The 17,460-nt window shown below is 50.8% G+C and overlaps 1 protein-coding gene across 1 annotated transcript in view; it reads right to left on the minus strand.

The window, feature by feature from the left end:
* Positions 1-12,281: 12,281 nt before the first annotated feature.
* TGFBI (transforming growth factor beta induced) overlaps positions 12,282-17,460 on the minus strand; it is a 33,255-nt gene continuing 28,076 nt past the window's right edge. The window contains exons 13-17 of the mRNA XM_055302770.1: positions 16,556-16,680; positions 15,165-15,267; positions 14,509-14,588; positions 13,439-13,463; positions 12,282-12,931 (exon numbers count right to left, since the gene is read on the minus strand). Coding sequence (XP_055158745.1) covers positions 12,891-12,931; positions 13,439-13,463; positions 14,509-14,588; positions 15,165-15,267; positions 16,556-16,680 — 374 coding nt within the window. The 3' untranslated portion in view covers positions 12,282-12,890. The remainder of the gene's footprint in view (positions 12,932-13,438; positions 13,464-14,508; positions 14,589-15,164; positions 15,268-16,555; positions 16,681-17,460) is intronic.

The raw sequence follows: 17,460 nt of genomic DNA on the forward strand, positions 1-17,460 counted from the left end.
GCACTCTGCCATCTGGTTTGGCCCATCTTGTCAGTGTCCTTGTTTTTAAAAAACTTCCATGCAAGGTTGGCAGAAGGAGCAGGACTTTGAAAGGGGAACCTCATGTGACCACCCCAGCTCAGGGAGTAGGGAGCTGGAGGGTAGACTTGTTCTCCTGGCCTGAAGGGCCCTCAGTGGCCCAGGGCCCAAGTTCTCTCCCACTCCTACTTTCAGCTGTAACTGATCCCTCCTCTTTTCCGGGACCAGATCTCCAGCTCAGGGCAACATACCTATTCTGGACTCTGCTTTTAGAAAAAGGGGACCAGTTAGAATCCCTGCAAAGACCCCTGTCTGGAAATCAGAAGTTCCTGGGAAGCAGGAATGTGTCCTTGTAAAGATTACCTGGTGTCCTGCAGAGAAGGGGATCCTGGCACCTATCTCTGGGGTAGGCATGGGGCTGGTAGGAAGGGTCTCTCCACTCAATAAATGGTACTTCCATTTCTCCCCTACTCCCAAGCAGAGTGCTTGGTACACAACAGGCATTCAATACATATTTACTGAAAGAAGAACGCATGAATGTTAAGAAGGATAATCCCAACCCTCCTTTCAGAGCCCTGCTAACTTTCCCTATCTCCTCAGGCTAGGGACATCCCATTGTTTTCCAGATAAGGATGTTAGGCTCCAGAAACTGATGCACTGGACAAAAACCTCAATGCAACACACTATACTGCATCCCCTGGCAGCTGTTGGTGAACCAATAAACATCTGGAGAGAGGGCTGAGCCAGATCTCACTAAAATCATCAAGTCAATAGCTTTCCCTTCAGGAATGTTCAATTTTCCTATTTGCATAATGATACCTACCTGGCAGACCCAGATCCTGTTGGGAACTAGGGAATTCTTGCTGGGTTCCCATTTGGCTGCCTGGAGCCTAGTCTGCTTCCTGCTGTGCCTGACCCGGCCTCCTGGGGAAACAAAGCTTTGCCTTTGGAGCCCAAAGCAGAATCAACAGAGAAAGCTGACACCTCTTCTCTGCCAGCCCAGAGCTGCTAACCCAGATGTGGCCAGTTTCTCAAACAGAGGTGCTCCAACTGTACCCTGCACCAGAATCACCTGGAAGGCTTATTCAAAATGCTAGTTCCAGCCCCATAATTTCTAATCCAGTAAAGTTGAGGTAGGGCTTTCCAATTTCCCCTTCTAAGTTCCCACATGATGCTCCTGGTCCCCACACTAGACTTGGAGAAACACTGGTCTAGGGCAGTTCTTACTAGTCAGCTGGGATATTTGCCACTTAAAATGTAGCCTCTGGACCAGTACCACTCATGTCAGCTAGAAGCTTGTTTGAAATGCAGAATCTGGGTTTCTTTCTCAGGCTTATTGAATTGTGTGTTAAACATCCTGGGCTGTGAGTTAAATATGCTAAGTCCTGGTCTTTACCCCTCCCCAAGTGAAACAACCTCAGAGGGCAGGCTCCATAATCTGCATGTGTAACAAGGCTGGGGAGGAAGATCGGGGAGTTCTTTTGCATGACAGCTGTGGAGAACCTCTGCTCTGCACTTTAAAATCACCAGGAGGGGTTTTGAACTGTTGAGGTAGATTCCCTTAAAACTAATTAATGTCCAAATAGCTATTGAGGTCTAGGCCTAGGGATTTTAGAAAGTTGCTCAATAATCTAACCTGCAGCAGGATTAAAGACCATAGCTTTTGGGGCTCCTGAGTGGCTCAGTCCATGCAGCCTTGGACTGCTCCTGGTTTCAGCTCAGGTCAGCATCTCAGGGTCCTGGGATCAAGCCCTGTGTCTGGCTCAGTGCAGAGACTGCTAAAGCTTCTCTCCCTCTCCCATTGCTTCTACCCTCACTTGTACACTCTCTAAATAAATAAAATCTTACAAGAACAAAAAATAAATAAATAAATAAATAAAATAAAAATCTTAAAAAAAAAAAAAGAACCACTGTTCTGTGGGTTGTTGCTGTATGCATACCTTTCCCTTGGGTACCCAAGGTAGTGGCCACAAGAGTGTAGTCAGAGTCAGGTCAGAACGCTGATTTCATCATCAATGATGCTTCCTTGAGTAAATTATACAACCTCTTTGACCCTCCATTTCTTTCTCTGTAAACTAAAACACTAAGATGATAAAATGAAACGTGAGTCTAACATACGTGGCGTAAAGCTTTGTACAGTTAGGCCTTCAGTAAGAGAGGTCTCTGATTTTTATGACTGGCTCCAGAGGGTAGGATGGGTGGAGCTCCAGGGTCTTTGTGATTCAACTTGTCTCTCACCAGCCGGCCCTACAGCCACCCTTAGCTGCTACTGGACAGAAACTCGTAGGCTTTTAAGTGTGTGAAAATACAGAAGTGGGCATCTGTTCCCAGAAGACCCTGTGCATGCTCCCTGGTTCAGCTGATGCACATCATCATTTGTCAAATACAGAGGCCCAGTGGATGCCGATGCCCTGGGCTGAGCTACCTCCCCAGGGGTGTGCCTAGCAACCCTCCCACTCAGAGCACATTTTTTATAAGTCTGGCAGAATTTTAAGGAGGGAAGATCCTCTGCTTTTGGGAGCAGGTGGGCCTCATACAGAGGCCTGGCTTGAATCCCAGCCCCGGGGACCCCTCTTGACACAGACTTTCCTTGGAACCAGGGCAGTTGAGAGGCCACTACAGATGCTAAGTGGAAAAAATGAAACTAAATTCACAGGGTCATTCTCCAAAGTGATTTCCATAGTATTGAAAATATAGTTAGAAAATAAATGTGTTTTTCTTTTTAGTTGTTCACTAAAGGTCTAAATTAATTTCTTTGGCCGTGGAAGAGGTTGTCACAAACTAGGTGACTTACAACACCACCAAGTGCTTCCCAGGCACATGAAAATTCTGGGTGGGCTTGACTGGGTTCTCGGCTCAGAGTCTCCTAGGCTGATGCTGGGGCGTTGGTGGGCTCTTACCTGGAAGCTCCAGAGAAGAATCCATTTCCCAGGTCCTTTAGGTGGGTGGTAGGGTTTAGTTCTTTGGGGTTGTAGGTGCAAGGTCTTCGTTTCCTTGCTGGTCTCACGGGGGATATGTGCTCTCCTAAAGGCTACCTGCTTTGTATCCCACCTGATGGGCTCAAACTTCAAAGAACAACCCTGCATCCAACCCTCCTCAAACACTGCGCCTGACTTTCCCTTCTACCACCAGCTGCAGAAAATTTCGCTTTTAAAGAGCTGTGTGATTAGCCTGGACCCACCTGGATCATCTCTCTTGCCAACCAGGCATACTAGAGAGCCAAGGTCATGGAGGCGCCTCCAAAATTCTGTCTACCACAACACCTGTTTTGCTTTTATTTTGAAACTTGTTAATAACTTATTTTAGTACAGCAAAGGAAGGTTGTGATATGTTACCTATGCTCACATTTGCCTCAAAAACAAATGTGAAAGAATGTGCTCCAGTAATCTAACAAAGGTTGTCCCTGGTTGGTAGAGTTATAAGTGATCTTTTCTGCTTCTGTTTTCTAAAACTTTTACAAGGAGAAAGTGTTAATTTTGCAAAAAGAAAAAAAGTTATCTTCAAAAGCAGAGGAATCTGCCTTGAGATGATAAAAGACATTAAATTAACACCATTATAAGGGATGTGGTACAGACACCAGCACAGATAACATAGATCAAAGGGACAGAAAATGAGAAAATACAGCCCTGAGACACAAGCTGATAAGAGTAAGAATCAAATGCATCTTGGAGAAGGCAAAACGATATAACGAGGGAGGAAGTGACTGTTGAATTCCTGGTGGTGGGATAAAAATTGAGAGGTGACCTTATACCTGAAAACCCTGAATTCTTGTCTGACAGTAACTCAAATTCAAATCGAATTTAAACATTAACCAGAAAATGAAGGGTGTGTCAGGAAATAAAACTAAATTCACATGTGAGACTTTTCTACAGCTAAAAATAGGGCAGGAAAGATGACCAAAGGGCTTTTATTTTTAGACACTTACTGGTGTAAATTCCGTGATTTCCAAAAAAAAGGTATAGGCCACTGAGAAACCCCTTCAAAGATTTACTTTCTGGACAGGCTGTTCTTCCTGGTGGAACTGCCACAGGTGTGTGAACTATAAACCACAGACAAAAGTGTTTCCCTGTTACTCCAGGGCCCAGGGGTTCCCATCAGCGTGGATTCTCTCACGTGGGAAGCGTTTTGAGGTCCGAGCGGAGGTCCTCCCACACTCCTGAGCCTGGGGAATCCAGGCCGGTGGGAAGGTGTTCAGAGCGGGCCACGGAGGAGCGGTCATCGAAACTGCTGTAGGTACCCACGTCCCAGGAGAGGGGCCCAGCATGTAGCCGGAGCTCTGGGCTCCAGGAAGATCGGGAACCCCTGCTCGAGGCTGGAAGTTAGTAGGATCTGAATGTGGAGTTTCCTGTCAGGGTAGGGCTGGGATTTGAGGCTTCGTCTAGGCTGTTCAGAGACTGGTCTTGCTTTGCTCTCAGACACGTTCTGAGGAGCTGTTCCTGTATGGTGGAAGAACCAAGGAAACGGGGGTGTGTGTGGTGTGTGTGCATGTGTGTGCACACGTGCACGCATACCCTAGCTCCAAGGTGCTCCCTGCCCTGACCCTGTCATGACCAGGCCACCCCTGGGCTGTCTCCCTCGCCCTCCACTTCTGGGAGCCAGAGCAAGAGCTGTCATCAGGGAAATGTCCCCACATGCAGATGGCTTCCTTGAGCTGGAATTATTTATGGGCTGTTGCCAGGAAGCCATAGGGACTCACTGGCCCCACTGACAGGGGAGAGAGTGGTTTTTCCATCTGTTCACTCAAAAACTCATTTCCGCCCAAATGAGGATATTTAATCAAAAGTCCTTCCCCTCTGTCTCTGCTGCTCCCAAACCTCAGACCTCCTTCCTTCAGTACAACTGAGGGTAGAGGATCCGAGAAACGGGGAAGACTACCTAAGTTTGAAATTTCCTCCCCAGGGGAGTTAGAGGGTCAGATCACCTGCTCCAGATGAGGTCACCTGCTTTGTGGTGTGATTAACCAACCATTTGTCTGTTCCCTGGACCATACGTTCTCCTTCTCTGGGGCCCTGCTGGCCCACGGGTGCCCCCCTCAGTCAGGGAGGCCTCTTAGCCAAAGTGGACTGAAGCAGAGCCAAGCAGGCCACCTTCTGCTTTCCCGGGACAGCCCTGAGGAGAGCACCGCATGCAGGCTTCCTCCAATCTGCGTGCATAACTGCCTTCCAGAAAGATGCCCCAAGTGTCTGGGAAGCCTCCTCTTCCTTTTCACAGAGCAACAGGGTCAGAGCTCACTTATTGAACAAATGGGCCATTGTCTGTCTGGAAGCCAGGCTCTGGGGTAACTCCTTTTGGACACTTCCTGCGTGCCAGGCCCTGGGACAGAGTGGTGGGACAGGGAGCAGCACACACTTTAGGAGGGGAAGCCAGAAAGGAAGTGGAAAATTACTCCGATTTAGTTATTGAGGCTATGATAATGGATCCACAGGGGATGGTGTAACGGGGTTCTGAGCCAGGTGTGAAGGAGGTGACTGAACGAGGAGACGATTTCCAGTTTTTCTTTTACCTACAGGGTTCTCATTCCCTGAAAATGGCATCTATTCACACACTCAAACCACAAAATGCAGCCATCTCATCTTTGTTCTCTCTCACTCCAGATGCAGTCCTCTGGCCTCCATTGACCATGTTCTTGCCGAGGATACTGATGACATTTGTGTGGCCAGATCCGGGGGCCATACCAATAACTTAACATGGCTGATGCTCCATCCCTCTCGTAAGGCTCTCCTGCTTTGGCATCCAGGGCTCCACATACAAATTCTCGGTCTTTCTGCAGCTCTCTCTTCCTCTGCCAGGCCTCTGGATGCTGGAGAAACCCAAGGCACTCTTCTTTGTGTGCTCTTGCTAGGTGCTCTCACCTAGGCCCTGTGTGTGAATAATCCTTGTATGCGATGATTCCCAGACACCTCAACACAGTCTCTTCTTTGAGCTCTAGGCTTGGATTGAGAAAAGCCTCTTTGACATCTCACTTTGGATATTTAACTGGCTTCCCTAACTGCAAATATCCAAAGTAGAGCCATTAATTTTCTCCTCCTGAACTTCTCCCTCACTGTGCTGCATTTAGAAAAACGGGCACCATCTTTGAGCCAGCTGTTTGAGGTGGAAGCATCAGCATCTTGAATTCCCCGTTTCTTTCCCACTAGTCCTCCAACCCAGTTCCAAGTTCCATCTGTCCCACTTGCAGGATAGACCTTATCCATCCATGTCCTTCCGTCTTTAGTGAGACCACGCTAGTCCTCCATCATCTCTTGGCTGCACAAGTGTAACAGCCTCCTGACTGGTTTCCCAGCTTCCACTCCTTTCTTCTACCCTGTAGCCAAAACAATCTTCTAAACACAAACTGGGAAATTAAGAAAATAATGCCATTTACAATGGCATAAAAAAATTGAACACTCAGGAATTAATTTAACCAAGGTTCTATGAAAGACTTACACATGGAAAAGGACAAAACACTACTGAAAGAAATTAAAGAAGACAAAAACAAACCTAAGACGTCCTGTGTTTGTGGGTTCGAAGACTTCATATTGCAAAGATGTCAATATTATGCAAAGTGATCTACAGATTCAGTGAAATTGCTACCAAAATCCCAGTGATGTCTTACTGCAGAAATTAAAAATCCATCCTAAAATTCATATGGAATCTCAAGAGACTCTGCATAGCCAAAAAAAAATCCTGAAAAAGAACAGTCAGAAAACTCATGTTCTTGATTTCAAAACTCATTACAATGCTACAGTCATCAAAACACTGTGATTCTTTTTTTTTTAAGATTTTATTTATTTATTCATGAGAGACACACACACACACAGAGAGAGAGAGAGAGAGAGAGAGAGAGGCAGAGGGAGAAGCAGGCTCCATGCAGGGAGCCCAACGAAAACACTGTGATTTTGACATAAAAACAGACATATAGACCAAGGGAAACAGAGTGCAGGCATAAAACCTTGCATGTATGGCCAAATAATTTGCAACAATAGTGGCAGGATCCATTCAACGGGAAAGGGACAGTCTTTCCAACAAATGTTACTGAGAAAACTGGGTGTCTGCTTGAAATGATTGAAGTTAGAACCTTAAACCATACACAATAACTAACTCAAAATGAATCAAAGATCTAAACATAAAAGTGAAGACTATAAAACTCTTAGAAGAAAACAGATTTACGACATTGGATTTGGCAGTGATCTCTTGCATATGACATCAGAAGCACAGGGAACAAAAGAAAAACAGATAAATTGGACTTAATAAAAACTAAACATTTTAATTCATCAAAGGGCACTATCAACAAAGTAGAAAAGGCAACCAACAGAAAGGGAGAAAATGTTTGCAAATCATATATTTAATGAGAGATGAAAATCCAGAATATACAAAGAACTCCTATAACATTCAAGAAGTCAACAACCTAATTCAAAAATGGGCAAAGACTTGAATAGATATTTTTCCAAAGACATACAAATGGCTGATAAGCACATGAAAAGATCCTCAACGGTGCTCATCACTAGGAAATGAAATGAAATCAGAACCACATATGTTAAAAATCACAAAAACCACAAGGCGAAGACGTGGAGACACCGGACACTTGAGCATTGTTGATGGGAATGTAAAATAGCATAGCCGACTGAAGAAGTGGTATAGCAGTTCCTCAAAAACTTAAACATTTTATTTATTTATTTGAGAGAGAAAGAAAATGGGAGCAGATGGAGGGGCAGGGGGAGAGGGATAAGCAGACTCCCTGCTGAGCGCTGAGCCCAACTCGGGGCCTCTAAGCCAGGACCCTAAGATCACGACCTGAGTCCAAATCAAGATTCAGACACTCAATTGACTGAGCCCCCAGGTGCCTCATTTCCTCAAAAAATTAAAGATCACCATATGATCCAGCAAATCCCATTTTGGGGTATATACCCAAAATAATTGAAAATGGACTCAAATATTTGTACACCCACCTTCCTAACAGCATTATCCACAGTAGTGTGAATGTGGGAGCAACCCATCCTCCATTGGTGGATAAATCAATAAACAAAATGTGGCACTTGTGCAATGGAATATTCCTCAACCTTGAGAAAGAAGGGCATTCTGACACATGCTATCACATGGATGAACCCAGAAGGCATACTAGAGGAAACAAGTCAGTCACAAAAGGAAAAATACTGTATGATTCCATTGATATGAAGAACCTAGAGTGGCCAAATCCATAGGCATAGGAAGTTGAAGAGTGGTGACCAAGGGCCAGGAGAGCCGGGGAGGGGCAAGGATGAGGATGCAGAGCTCTGGTTAGTGGGTACTACAGTTTCAGTTTTGCCCAACGACAGGAAAAGCATCCTGGATATGGTGGCACAACAGTGTGAAGGTACTTAATGCTGCTGAACTATACACTTAAAAATGGTTGAAAGAGCAGTGCCTGGGTGACTCAGTTAGCGGGACGTCCGGCTCTGGGTTCTCCACTCAAGGCTTAGGTCACGATCTCACAGACCATGGGATCAAGCCCACCTCGGGCTCCCCACTCAGCATGGAGTCTGCTTGAGAGTCTCTCCCTCTACCTTTCCTCCTCACTTACGTGCACTTCCTCTCTCTCTCTCTCTCTCTCTCTCCCTCTCCAATAAATAAATCTTTAAAAAATGATGAAAAAGGTAAATTCCACGCTATGTGCATTTTACCACAGTGGAAATCCGCTCAGGGCACACCCCTCCTCAGCCTTCTCCCCCAAATAAACCCTCCAGCGGCTTCTCGTTGTCCCAAGGAGAGCTCCTGAACGTCTCACAGGGCCTCCAGGCAGTCGGTCCAGCTTGGCTCGCAGGCAACTCTCCGGGGAGGGGGTGTTTGCTCTGCCCGCCCATAGGCACCCGACCCCCGCCCCTGCATTCTTCAGGCCCTCCGCCACCTCTCCCACTGATGGCGATGGCGAGCTTGGGGATGGCGGGCCCGGTGTGGGTGGCCCGGATGACCTGCCTCCAGCAAGCCAAGGCCACAGCCAGCGCGATCCTGTACAGGGCTCACGGCCCTGCCTGCTCCCCCAGGTCCCAGAGTTCTCTCCCCACCAGAAGACACCTGTGCCCGAGGCTCTGCCTGGGGCCTTTTAGGCCTGGAGAGGGGCATGGGGCATGTGAGTGAGTATGTGAGAGTGTGTGCATATGTGTGCATGTGTGACCCTGTGAGAGTGTGTGCATGTGTGTGTGTGTGACCCTGTGAGAGTATGTGTGTGCATGTGTGACCCTGCGAGTGTGTGTGTGCGTGTGTGCATCTGTGACCCCTGTGAGTGTGTGTGTGTGTGTGTGCATGTGTGACCCTGTGAGAGTGTGTGCATGTGTGCGTGCATCTGCTAACCTGTGAGAGTGTGTGAGCATGTGTGACCCTGCGAGTGTGCGTGTGTGCGTGTGTGCATCTGTGACCCCTGTGAGTGTGTGTGTGTGTGCGTGTGTGACCCTGTGAGAGTGTGTGCGTGTGTGCGTGCATCTGCTAACCTGTGAGAGTGTGTGAGCATGTGTGACCCTGCGAGTGTGCGTGTGTGCGTGCATCTGTGAACCTGTGAGTGTGTGTGTGTGTGCATGTGTGACCCTGTGAGAGTGTGTATGTGAGCATGTGAGCACTTGTGTATGCAGAACCACCTCAGGCCAGGATCTGGCCACAGGATCCCACAGAGGGGATGTGTTTCTTCGCCAGGCAGGCATGGCCAGAAGTGGCCTCATTTGACTTCTCTGGAGAGGGCTCTGGGCCCATCCCTCATTCCATGGCCTTCTATCCTGGCTTCGGAAAAATTTCTGAGCACAGTATTCCGGGCAGCTCCTCTCAGACCGTGACACTGAATTATGGCTCTGAGCACAGAGGCATTCTCCCCTGCATATGAAAGTCCTTCCTTCTCTCTGCTTTCCTGACGTCCATGAGGCCAGGGCATCTGTGGCTGTCACTGATCCCCTCCTGGCCACCGGCAGCATGTAAACAAGTGACTGTCCAGGCTGTGCAAATAGAGGTCAGGCTTGCTGGGGCTTCTCAGAAGCAGTGGGGCTTTCATGCCCTTTCTGGGCACCCTGGCACCCCTGTCTGACTTGCCCAGGCACCCCAGTGTGGGTGGGACAAAAGGGACAGAGTGCTTAGGGGTGTGGGGTCTGGAGTCACATGGGACGGGTTCATGGGCCAGCCTCTGCCTACTGTGTGGCCTGGCAAACTATGTCTTGAAGCTTCCATATCCACAGCAGTAAAATGAAAACCACTCACTCATACCTCTTAAAAAGGACTGTAAGGAAAAGACGATGGTGCGTTTCGGAGCAAAGCCCAATGGAACAGCCCCTCCTCTGGCCCTAGAGCTGGGCTGGCCTCGTGGCTGGCCTACGAGGCCAAGTCTAGAAAGCCTCTGCCCCTGTGTGTGAGAGGCACAGCCCAGTAGGAAGGTGCCAGGGTCCCTAGGCTCAGAGCTTTTGCAGTCCTCTCCACCCCGAAGGCCTGGGAGCTGCCCCGTGACAGCAGAGAGAAGGGAACTAGCAGAACTCCTTGCTCTTCCTCCCTGGGGCTCAGCGGGCAGGGGCAGCCCGGGCCTGGGCAGCCTCCTGGCTTGGGCTGTTCTCTGGCCTTCTGTCAGAGGCGAACACAGGCAGGCATGCACCTCCCAAACATCCAGGGGCTGACCCCTCGGCCTGGGCATCCATTCCCAGATAGGGGCATCTAATGCTTAGCCCAAGGCGTCCAAGAAAAACACAAGCGGGAGTGAGGTGGATTCAGGCCTGGAAAAAGGGAGCTCAGTTCTTTTTGGCTGGAAGGAAGGCAGGGCCAGGCTGCGTGTGGTGCTCAGTCACGAAGACACTCCAGCTGAAAGAACAGAGCCCCTCGTTGTGGAGGCGGGGATGCAGGCAGGGCAGGAGGCAGCGCAGGGATCCCAAGCACCGATGGATGGAGGGTGCTTTTGGCATTTTTAAGGAACTCGCTTTGGTTTTTATTTTAAATTGAGGGATCTTTAAAAGTTACACTAACCATCTCTTAGGGTTCTGATATTTCCTTGGAAAGTCCGGGGTGTGCATTTTGGGCGCTTACATGAAGTATAGCTGCAGCATCCCCGGCAGCCCAGCGGAGGCCAGGGGAGCAGGGCAGGGCCATGGGAAGAGGCTGTATGCTGCAGAGGGCTAAATGTCACCTCGGCCGGCACCTTCCCCAAGCCCCGCACCCCTGGCTTAGTTCCTGCACCTGCTCTCATCCTCTCCCCCTCCAAGGAGCTCCCTGCATCCCTTACTCAGCCCCCACTTCCTCAGGTTCTTCCTCAGTGGTCAGGGAGGCACAGGTGGTAGTGCCACTCGCTGATTCCCAATTCCCGTCCCCATGAGCCAGGAGGCTTCAAGAGAACAGGGCCTTGTACAGGTATTTGTGGAGCGACCACTGAGTGCTATGGAGCAGTGAGTGAGGAGCCTAAGGGATGACAGGCAGCGTCTGTCTTCCCCAAACTGGGAGGGAGGCCCCGTCTGCTGCTCCCGGGCCTACTCCCTGCACACACGGCACCTTCCACGGGTCTCTAGGTCCCGCAAATAGGAGTGAGCTCCACCTGCTGGCCCGGCAGCCCAGGCTGAGCATGGGAGGCTCTCAGCTGCACGGATGCTGCACAATCCCAGACAGCGGGGTAGGCACAAGGATGCCTAGGGCTGTGCTGAGTGTCTTAGAAGGATCTCGTTTCTTCTGCACGACAACCCAGGACTTAGATGCTCTGGTCCTCCCCCCAGGACAGATGAGGAAACGGGCCCTGAGAGTTTAAGGCCACACAGGCAGGGAGTAATGAGGCTGTGCGGGCACTAGCCTGTCAGTGCCAAGGATGTTTCAAAGTGGAAAGGACAAAAGGAGCAGAGGAAAGGATTTGTGTGTGGGTCGGCATAGGGGCTACGAGCCTGGGAAACCTAAACTGGCTCCCAAGCCACATGGTGGTCCCCGGGGGGCCGGAGGCTTGAGTGCGGGCCCCAGCCCGGCTATCTGCTCTGTTGCTGGTACCTCTCCCTTTCCGGAGTCTCGATGTCATCTGTGTAATGGGCCCGTGCAGGCGACCTCTTTAAAGGGTGGTGCCTCTTCAAAAGCCCAACACGAAGGTGGGGCTCCCGAGGCTGGGAGACAGACACTTCCGATGACCAGTGAGTCAAGTGAACAGAGGACTGGAGCCCCCAGGGCCCACGGAGACAGAAAGGAAAACAAGTTCACCAAAGACAGAGCATGTCCCACAGGCCGTCCCCTCAGGGCTCCTTGCCGAGTTGCTCCCGGGTGGAACCTCCCCCTGTGAATACCCAGGCCGCCACGCGGCTCCCGTCCACGCAGGCTTATGTTTCTTTGGTTTTATTATTACAAACACATGATGGCTTTGCCGCACCTGGTAACTCCTGGGCTCCGCATGCTGTCCCTCCCCTCTCTTTTCTACCTGGACAGGGCCACCGAGAGGCGTCCAAGCCATGTGCAGGCACAAGACACGTCTGACAGAGCAGTTCCACTCATAGCTTATAATGATGCCATTTCTCCAGTTGTAAAAGGGCTTTACAAAAACCGTGCTAGGACTCCCCCCCATCCCCCATGAGGCTGGATGGTATGATTTGTGTTTTATGAGCTCCACAAAACTGCAGCCCCCTTTTCCAGAGCACTTGGTGTGGGTGGGGGACAGGTCCTTTTTAGAAGCGACTACGAGGCAGCGACACCCAGGTCTCTGCATGCAGTGGGTTAACAGCCATGTTTGGGGGGAGGACAAATAAAAGTACATCTCTTTCCCTCCTCCCTCCCTCCCTGCCCCCCCCCCCCCCAGGGCTCAGATTTCGTTCCGGTGCAGCCCAGGTACACTGAAGTGTGATAATTTGGTTTTAAAAACATTCAGTCTCTTTGGTAAACTCAGAGAAAGTGGCGGTGAGCTGCCGCAGTGCGTTCTCCCCGCGTCCTCTGCGCTAATGCTTCATCCTCTCTAATAACCGCTGATAGACAGGGGCTGGAAGAGAGAAATTTCGAGGTAAAAAGGATGCAGACCACCCCATGTCCGCCTAGGATGCCGTCAGAATCACCAGCACGGGGCCGGCCGTCCCCTTCCACAGCTCCCGCCTGCGCCCTGCAGGTGCTGTTTGGTTTATGAGACTCGTCTTGCTCCATGACCTAACAAAGATCGTGATGTCTAACTCCGTGATGTAACATGAACTGGGATGTTCTCCATCTACCAGCTTAGATCCAGACCACCATGCGCTCCTGCCAAATCCCTGTGCCGGCAATACTCCCAGGTTCCCAAAGCCAAAAACTCACGGCAGCCCTAAAGGATGGTACTTTGAGTATCTCCATCTTAGGGAGAAGGGAACTGGGTTTTTTCTGTGTCTGACCCCAAGGGCCATGCTTGTTCTATTGCAGCATCATGTTCTGATCTATATACAGCAGATGGCAGGTTTGAGCCTACTTGGGGGAAAGGCTCAAGTATGCATAAAGGACTTTCACCCCAGGCCAGACTCACCTAGTTTCACAGAGGTCTGCGCAGCCTGAAAGAAAATGCAAAATGTTAGGTTTCTAGTGAAAGCAGCACCTGCCCCTGCTCCTGGCAGGGCTTTGCACACTGCCATCCCTACTCAGAAAAAGTGCTTCGGGTGAGGAAGAGGAAGGGGAATGAGTAGCCGCTGGGTCTTAGAGGGTCCTCACTCGGTTTTGGCAGTCCCGAGTGAAGTGTGTGTAAGCCCTGACCAGGTGGAGTCTGGGGTGGAACCTCCTGGGAGACCCCAAAGCCAGGCTTCCACTGAGACCACAGCCTAGATCTTGGGGAGCCAGGAGAGCATAGGGAGTTACCCTCAGAAGTAGGAGCCCATGGCCAAGAACCCCTCTCAAGGGGCACTGAGGAAAGGACATTTTCCAGCTCCAGGCCTCTGGGGTAAGAACTCCCTCTAGCAGCCTCTTCTCTTGAAATGCAAACTTTCTATAAAGTAGCCCTGTTCCCAAGAGGCTCCACCTCACTCGAAGCAGCAAAGGAGCCTGAGTGGAGCTTCTAGGCCCTGGGCACGCTGGGGGTAGGGGGGCAAGAAGAGAAGCACAGGAAGAGGGAGTTAGACTGAGGCAATGAAGAGAGATCCTACCGCACCTGCCCTGCATCCAGGACCCACACCACTGCCCTGGAGAGCCCCACAACCCCGCGATGGGCCATGTCATGAGAAACGGGGAGTGACTTAGAGACCCAGGCTTAGGCCAAGCAAGGCCACCATAAGGCGAATTCAGGATGGGTTTCCCTCCTTGGACAGATGGATCCCAGAGCTTTATCTGTTCTTACCGGCAGTGGCTTTCCCATGGAATGAGGCTCAGAGGCCTCAGTTTAAAGGCGTGGGCTTTTGCCCACAAGGGAAGTGGGGGTTGCCTGGCTTCTCTTCGCAGAACTCCACTCAGGTGGGCACTAGGATGCCCATGTGGGGGTGGGGAGAAGTTCCACGGGAGCCAGAGGGCAGCAGCCAAGGAAGACGGGGACCCGGAAAGCCTCCCACATGGGCCTGAGCAGAGGACCCAGGGCTGCTCAGGCCATAGACAAACCTAGCAGCATCTTACCCTGGAATATGCCGACGCCTGTCTGAAGATTTCCAGCGCAGAGTCTGCAAGTTCATCCCCTCGTTCCTGAGGTCTGACGGCTGGAGATGAAAGAAAATGCCACAGTGGCGAGGGTGAAACTGTTAGCATGGCGTTCCCAGAAACCATGACTGAAGGGCATTGTTGTGCTCGCTGGCTCACATTCTCCAATGAATTTTTCCTTCGTAACTTTTCCTAACTTAAGGTGGAATTTGGCCCATGGGGAAGGAACTCAAGGAAAGGTGAACCCACAGTGCAGACAGAGGATGGACTTAAGTTCAACTTTGCTGGAAGTAAAAAGAACTAACTCCCGTGAGGCGTGATGTTGTAAAACGTGTGCTTGAAACGTTCACAGCATCTGCGTGTGACAAGTCAGTGGGCTGCGTCTGAGAGGGGCCTAAGCCAGCCAGGGAATTCAGCAAGAGGAAACGTGTCCTCGAATCTCTTGTGTAGCACATTTGAAATCAACAGCTCCTAATTCACTTTGCTGTCGGCCACAGCGATGCCGTCCAGGGGAGGCTCCACTGGCACACCATTCTTATCTTTGCGTGGGATAGTTTTCCCATCGAATACCAACTGCTATGCATGAAGAAGGGCCAACTGTCAGCTGAGGGGGGACGGGATACTTAGGGCCTTACCTGGAGGCTGCAGGACACTAGAGATGGCATAGACCACGCCATTTGTGGCCATGATGTCCACTTCAGCAACGGGCTCCTTATTGACATTCACTACATTGTTTTTCTGGGAGAGAGAGAGAGAGAGAGATGACAATTATTGAACATGGACCACCAGGATCTTACTCACTCAGCAAGCGTTTACCAAGCTCTTCCGGATGCGAAATCCTGTGCTGGGTGTGAGGGACACGCTGGGGGACTGGGTGGCTGCTGCCAGCCACACACCATTAGTCCGATGGACACACTCTAACCCCAGCACGTGGGGCTCCATGCAGTGTAATAATTCACAAAATGGCCTCCCAGGCCAGCCACATAGTCCTCACAGCAGTGCGTGCTCAAGAGGCAGGTAGCATTGTCTCATTGAACAGAAGAGGAAACTGAGACCTAGGACAAGCCAGGTTGCCTCCTCTAAGCTATGTAGGTGCGATGGCAGGGAACAGATGCCAGGCCTCCGACCCTGAGTGGAGACTCTTTGTGCTTGTCTTCAACGGCCTGCTTTTCTCATACGGAGTGCACCCAGGTGTCTATCTGGGCCCTTCCCTTGGTCTTATGGATCAGACCCAAGTGAAAAGGGAGAACGGAAGCCAGTGATGGAACCCCAACACCCAAAACTAGGAGCTGGGAGGTTCTTAGGGGACCCACAGAAGTCAACAAGTCATCACATTCCTGCCTCCCCACATGCTTCCACATGCTTCCTTATGCTCCGGAGGGATAGTGATAAGCAAAGGGATGGCTGATGGTCAGGAGAGAGGAGCCGGGAGTAGAGGCTGAGCCAGCCACACACTGGAAGAGTGGTGGCTCCACAGGGCAGCCCAGTGATTTGGTGGATGCAGCCGGGGAGGCCGCAGGCAGCTTCACAGAGCTTGGCCGGCTATCGGTCCTCTGTCTTCCATGAAGGAATCCCCCGAGGAAGCTTCAAAGTGCAGTGGATGTCATCCACGTGCAGAGCAAGGGAAGGCTCGCAGACCAAGCATCTGAAGCAAAAGCCTGTTGGGAGGATCTGATCCTGGTGGAGCTCAGTGAGCTCCAGATTTGAAGGGAAGGGATGGGAAGGGGACATTCGGTGTCAATCCCTCGAGATGCATGAGGAATTGCCTATCATCTCCTTCAGGGAAGGAAGATCCAATGGCTTCTTCCTGATGCCAGTCAGATGCTTGAGTCCCCAGCAAATCTGGAAGTCCTCATTCGTGGCTAACCACAATCTTGCCTGATTTCCCAAGAACCTTTTCTCTTTTCTGTCTTTGGACAGAATGCATGCAGAGATTCAAGGTGTGTGTCTAACGCTGGCCCAGGGGCGAGAGGCACTTGAGAGCCGCAGGTGCACGGCTGGCCTTTGAGCTCTTGGACACACTCACCGAACTGACTTCCAGCTTGTCCCCCTGGAGAGACTTCAGCCGGACCAGCGCCCCGATGCCTCCGCTGACCAGGATCTCATCGCCAATGTGGTATTTCAGGATGTTGGCGAGCTCTTTGGCATTGCCTGCAGGTTTGTGGGAAAGAAAGGAGAGCAGAGTTAATTCCAAGGGGCTGGAAACTGGCATGGTCCAGAAGGGCAGAGAGGGGATGCAATTGGTGATGCCTGAGGCAGAGAACTCTGCGACCAGGTGGTGAGCACACAACAGTGGGTGCGCTCAGCCCTCTGCCCCCCACCTGCACAGGCTCAGGGCCATGAGGCACGTATCTGTGGCCATGAATCTGCCTCTGCACTTGGGGGTCGGGGTGCTGCTGGGCTAACGGAGAGCACTCCGTGATGCTGAGAAGGAGTTAATCCATACTCCTCCGTGAGTATGACTCATTTTTCCATGAGCTAAATATTTGCTTGGAAAGCCAGGAACCTTTCCAGCACCAGCATCTGGGACATTTCATCATCAGCGTGGCTCCCAATGGTTATAACATAGTAGTGAAATATTTACACATTCTGCCCTCAAATGCATATTCTGAGGCAGCCGTTTCCTGCTGGGAGAACTTAAAAGAGTCAACAGCTGCCGTCTGGTGAGGGGCTACGGAGCCAGCCGATGAGGTCAGGGCTGCGGGAAGGCATTCCCTTGGCGGCATCCCTCCCTGCCCGTCCCGCCGGCATTCCTTCCAGACCACATCAGCTCCTCTACCAACTGGGGACAGCATCCGATTGCTCATAAAGGTGCACAGGCATTTTCCAAATTAAGTGTGGGAGGCAATTCTTAAAGCTGCCAGCTGTCCTCTCCTCTCCATCACGGCTGCCCCGATCTTCAATTCCCAGCCAAATGGCCAGATTTCCCTC

The sequence above is a fragment of the Nyctereutes procyonoides genome, unplaced genomic scaffold, assembly GCF_905146905.1.
Source record: "Nyctereutes procyonoides isolate TBG_1078 unplaced genomic scaffold, NYPRO_anot_genome, whole genome shotgun sequence".
Taxonomy (NCBI): Eukaryota; Metazoa; Chordata; class Mammalia; order Carnivora; family Canidae; genus Nyctereutes; species Nyctereutes procyonoides.